The sequence below is a fragment of the Ipomoea nil genome, unplaced genomic scaffold (genome assembly GCF_001879475.1).
Source record: "Ipomoea nil cultivar Tokyo-kokei standard unplaced genomic scaffold, Asagao_1.1 scaffold3069, whole genome shotgun sequence".
NCBI lineage: Eukaryota > Viridiplantae > Streptophyta > Magnoliopsida > Solanales > Convolvulaceae > Ipomoea > Ipomoea nil.
The window spans coordinates 9,283,848-9,288,736 of NW_017619497.1; the positions used below are offsets into that span (position 1 = coordinate 9,283,848).

At 36.5% G+C, this 4,889-nt stretch overlaps 2 protein-coding genes across 3 annotated transcripts; one reads left to right on the top strand and one right to left on the bottom strand.

The window, feature by feature from the left end:
- The first annotated feature begins 329 nt into the window (after window positions 1-329).
- Window positions 330-2,132, top strand: LOC109165062 (uncharacterized protein C6C3.02c-like). Of its 2 annotated transcripts, none has more exons than XM_019313673.1 (5): window positions 330-504; window positions 1,141-1,197; window positions 1,349-1,432; window positions 1,531-1,703; window positions 1,817-2,132. In XM_019313673.1, exons 1-5 carry the CDS (start codon window positions 486-488, stop codon window positions 1,907-1,909), a joined length of 426 nt encoding a protein of 141 aa, XP_019169218.1. In that variant the 5' UTR covers window positions 330-485; the 3' UTR covers window positions 1,910-2,132. The 2 variants fall into 2 exon arrangements, with proteins under 2 accessions (XP_019169218.1, XP_019169217.1); XM_019313672.1 differs by having other exon boundaries at window positions 370-504; window positions 1,343-1,432.
- A 22-nt stretch (window positions 2,133-2,154) lies between these two features.
- LOC109165058 (gamma-glutamyl peptidase 5-like) lies at window positions 2,155-3,708 on the bottom strand. The gene is made up of 4 exons (XM_019313665.1): window positions 3,323-3,708; window positions 2,789-2,938; window positions 2,549-2,716; window positions 2,155-2,401 (listed from the first exon to the last, which is right to left on the bottom strand). Exons 1-4 carry the CDS (start codon window positions 3,635-3,637, stop codon window positions 2,300-2,302), a joined length of 735 nt encoding a protein of 244 aa, XP_019169210.1. The 5' UTR covers window positions 3,638-3,708; the 3' UTR covers window positions 2,155-2,299.
- Window positions 3,709-4,889: the final 1,181 nt, after the last annotated feature.

Genomic DNA, 4,889 nt, shown 5'->3' on the forward strand with positions numbered 1-4,889 from the left:
AGTCTTAGTAATCAAATACAAGAATATGATTTCTCTTATAATGTTATGTTTATTCCTCTTACAAACTAAACACTAGAATGATATTCATATTTTATTTTTCCTTATTCTATTCCTATTAAAATTTTATTTTATTTTTATTCTTTGAACCAAATATCCAGTGTTATTTCTAGACCTTCATAATCTCGATTTATAAGCATTAAAATAGTAGAGCTATTCTCAAGGTTGGCGGGCAGGGTTCCATTGTTCAGGTATGCACAACCCCATTCTCCATTCGGTGGAACGACTGCCAATTGGTCAAAGATCGTGACCGTAATCACTGACGTCAAATTATCGAGCACCGCCATCGCTCAAGCCGTGTATAAAAGCACGTGGAGTTCTTAGGTTTGGCGACATTCTGTGAAGCCAAAAGCCATAAATTTTGTTAAAGCTAACGTCTTTGCATTACATCCTTTCGCTAGATTTCGCCACAGCTATCCGGGAAAAGAATGGCTCGCCGAAGCTCAGGTGACGAGTTTATCCGATTTAATTTTTGTATATATTCAGTTTCTGTTTCGCCGATCTACCTATATACGCGCTATCCGTTTTGGGTTGTATTGTTTAATTTTCAGTTTCGGTTTTTAGCATTGAAAGCTTTGATCTTGACGGTGGATATATGGTTTTTGTTATTTTGTTTAAAGTTCGGTTTTCTCCTAGGGCACAGTTAGATGCTGTTTGGTTTTGTAATCGTTGGTTTAAGTTCTTTGGTTTAGCCCCAACGAGCCTAATGCTTGCAAAGATAAACACTTTGAAACTCAAACTTTACCTCCATATACAATGTTAGATTGATTATAGATTTATAGTGCATGAAAATAGAGTGTAAATCACATAATTGAAGACTAGTCTTTGGAATTGTTATTCCCCTTTACATTTTTGAGAAAGAGCTGCCTTGAATCTATGCACATTCTTCTTGTGATCCTGCATTCTCTACTTCAATTGTTACTTTACTGGTTTGAAATTTGTGACGTTTTTATGGCTGCTATGTATGAACTCATTAACTATTAATCTTTTTAGTGATATGTACCTATATTTAGTTTGATGTTAGCTCAATTCCCTTCCCCTAATTGGTTTGTTTTAATATATTTTCATGGTTTGTGATGGCAGGAAGATCTGCACCACGCCCTGCTCCTCGTCCTGCACGAGCACCAGCTCCAGCTACAGGTATTGTTCTTTTACATCCTTAAAGCTTTTTAAGGATTCTCGTGAATTTATATAGCCTTCGATATGATTTTGTTCACTGCTTGTTTGTTAAAATTTGGTAGGATTTGCACTTCCTTGGGATATTAAAGTGTTTACTGTTTTATTGTTACAGTTAACCATGCTCCTCCTCCAGCTCCTGCACAAAACAGCCGTGGAGGATCCATGCTTGGGAACATTGGTTCGACCATAGCTGAAGGTTACTGGACACGCTATGATCTGTTCTGTTCTGAATCGTATGTTTTGCTGCATAAATTTGTGCATAGGCATAACTGGTGTTTTTGGTCTCGTTTACAGGCATGGCCTTTGGAACTGGAAGCGCCATTGCACACAGGGCTGTGGATTCGATCATGGGCCCTCGTGTTATTCAGCACGAAACTGTTGCTGCTCCCGCTCCTGCTGCAGCACCCTCGATGAACACCTTTGGGAACTCAGACGCTTGCAGCGTTCAATCCAAGGCTTTCCAAGATGTAAGTATTTCTTTTAGTTTCTCGTGTAAAAAACTTAAAATCTGCCATTCTTTTCAGTGTTGTAATGATCATGATTCTCACTACTCTGCCATTGCCCATTGGTTCCATTGCAGTGCTTGAATAGCTCTGGAAACGATATCGGGAAGTGCCAGTTCTACATGGACATGCTATCCGAGTGCAAACGAAGCACTATGCTCAACGCTTAAGCCTGTTGCCTGCCCACCCGCCCTAAGCTTTGCTTACGTTTCGATTATTATTGAACTATTCTTTGAAACCTGTATGCAATGAATGACAAGTTGGCATTTTCCCCAACTTTGCATTCCAATAAGTTTATTATGAACCAGAGGGATATATAATATATATGTAGACATTCTTTGCATTTTGAACACCAAGTGAATGCATATATGAGATACTGAGTACCATTTTTTCCCTTCTGATTCTGCATTTTATTATAGCCTAATTTTTAATTAGTTGAATACTTGGTTGCACTCATTGCCCCTAAAGCAGGGAATTAATATAGCGGATTCCTATTTACACATGAATCTAAGATTCTTAGGACTTTCAGAAATATTCCATCCTCATCATCATCATCATCATCACAATCTGCCCTTGAGAAAGCTAATGCACAGTTTCTTCCACGCCTCCCTGTTCGGTTCATGCTCCTCCAATCTCGCCTTTGCTGCAGCGGCCATGTCATCCTTAATCCAAACAAATGAAGTGACGCCATTGTTAGAAACAAGTTTACTTTCAACTATAACAAATGAAGTGACGCCATTGTTAGAAACAAGTTTACTTTCAACTATAACATTGCAGCATACAACATTTGTGTCGGGTAAATAGTTTACCTGAATGAAACTGCCCCGATTGAGACGATCAACGAGGTTCAAGATTATGTCCTTGGTATACTCAGGGTGGCCTTGAATGCCCATGAAGTGGTCACCGTACCTAAACATTTCGATCCCGGTTTTGTTTGACCACGCCATGATCTCCGCCTTTGCTGGAAGCTCGCGAATCTGAATGCAATAACATCAACTTTAGACTTACATTGAAGATATACGAAGATAAGGTTTTCAAGATAGACAAACCTCGTCTTGGTGGACCTCAATGATGTTGAGGAAAGCTGGCATTTTTAGGGAGGTGAACACCTTGGACTTCTTCAAGTGCACGGTGGTGACTCCAATGTCCCATCCGCCAGTCGCTCGGCCCGTCTTTCCACCTATCGCCCGTCCCAATATCTAACACACAATTCATAAATCAAAATCTTAATAATTTTGTCATATACGTTTTCTTTTGTCCGTCTATAACATTTCATTTGGAATGGTAACAGATGTGTGATGAAGAATGGTATGTTTGTTAGTTGATTAACTATAGAAGTTGTAATCCCCGACAAGATTAGGTGCATGCCATCCACCCACAACATGGTATGTTTTCAGTTAATGTTAGTTTAAGGAATCTCTCTTGAAATACATAATCTATTATATTCCCTACTATATAAATAAAATTAAAATTTTAAAAAACAAAAATTACATATTATACTTTAAAAAGAATTTAAAAATTATTAATTTAAGTTTTTAATAAATTAAGGGAGTTGAGTCAGACCGACAATTTAAAAATGATACCTGATGACCGAAGCAAATGCCTAGAACTTTCTTTTTCATGGAGTTGAGCTTGTTGAGGAGATTGAGGAGGTTGCAGATCCAGGCGTCATTGCCGTGGGCGTCATTGCAGCTGCCGGTGATGACGAAGCCGTCGAACTCTCCGATCTCGTCGTCCTCCGGGAACTCGCCGCGAGCCACGCGGAACACCGCCCACGTCTCCCCTTCCTCCGCCAGCATTCTCAGGAAAACCCCGAAATACCCCCCGTACATCTTCTTCACGTACTCTGAGTCATCCGCGCACAGCAGAACTGCAAATTTCTTTCCAGTTGCTTCCATTTCTACCTCTCTCTCTCTCTCTGGTTGAATGTATAGTTTTCTCTCACTAAAAGCAAGAGAATTAAAGTAGTTTTTAGTTGTCTGATGTGAAGAACAACAAACGAGCCGTAGGTTTATATAGGGAGCCGGGGTTTCCCTGCACAAACGTTTTTGTTTTTAAAAGCAAAATTACATATTTCTCCTCTGACTATGACTTTGCCAGGGAAAATCTTTGCTTTCGCCTTACATAATTCTTTCCCACAATAAAATTAATTCCATATTTAATTAGGAACAAACAAAGTTAAACTATCAACTTATTTTATGATAATCAACCAGTTGTGTTGTGTCTCAAGAGCTCTACTATTTACTTATAATAGCTAAATTGTGTGTGACGTTTTAATAAAATGAAACATTTTTTCTTTCTTGACGTAAATCAATATGGAAAGAATTCCGTGTTCAATATGTTTGATATATGCTAACTTTTTAATAACTTTTATAAAAAGATTTATTAGTCTTTTATTGTCCATGCCATTTCTAAGTTTCAAGGGGTAATACTGTAATAGTCAAGATGGAAAAAGAAAAAAAAAAAAAAGTTTTTGAACATACCATTGGCATGCATAGTCAAATTGAAATCTTTGTTGAGAAGGTTCAATGAATCTAGACACTAGCTAGGGTTTAATTAAGGTAACGTTACTCTATATATGCACTTTTTGTCAGCTTCAAACTTTTGTGGGAAATTAAAGCCGAGTAGGTCAATAGGATTGACATTTCGCCATTTGCCTAATTCTATGACCAAAATTATTTATTTATTTATTAATTTTTCATTAACTCAAATTTCTCCATTTTGTTAGATACACTAAATTATACATTTTTAAGTGTAAAAAGTTCAATGCAAATTCTTATTGTTTTACTATATAAAAGTATTCTCATACACTAAATCAATCTTTTGTGAAGATCGATATAATCACGATTATTTGGATCATTACTTATGAGATAATTAGATTTCAATGCCTAAAAAAGATATATTTTAACAATTTAATAAATATATTTCTTTTCTATTTTTCTTTAAATTAAAAAAAAATCATTGACCCAAAATTTTCATAAATAAGTTAACAAATTTGAGGGTGATTCTGAATTCTAATTATGATCTAGTTGTGTTTCTTCAATTAAGACATGATCGATTTTGCACTACATTATTCTTAATTAAAAACATGTCTACTATATAAGATTTTATTATTAAAAGACTACCCGTATTCAAATATGGGAGAAGTTG

Excerpts from the sequence above, each read along its gene's own strand:
- LOC109165062 (XM_019313672.1), top strand. Across the intron at positions 1,433-1,530 it reads TGGTTCGACCATAGCTGAAG|GCATGGCCTTTGGAACTGGA; the intron begins GTTACTGGACAC and ends TCTCGTTTACAG. Across the intron at positions 1,704-1,816 it reads AATCCAAGGCTTTCCAAGAT|TGCTTGAATAGCTCTGGAAA; the intron begins GTAAGTATTTCT and ends GTTCCATTGCAG.
- LOC109165058 (XM_019313665.1), bottom strand. The coding sequence starts at position 3,637 with ATGGAAGCAACTGGAAAGAAATTTGCAGTTCTGCTGTGCGCGGATGAC. Across the intron at positions 2,717-2,788 it reads TTGAGGTCCACCAAGACGAG|ATTCGCGAGCTTCCAGCAAA; the intron begins GTTTGTCTATCT and ends TATTGCATTCAG. Across the intron at positions 2,402-2,548 it reads ATCGGGGCAGTTTCATTCAG|GATGACATGGCCGCTGCAGC; the intron begins GTAAACTATTTA and ends GTTTGGATTAAG.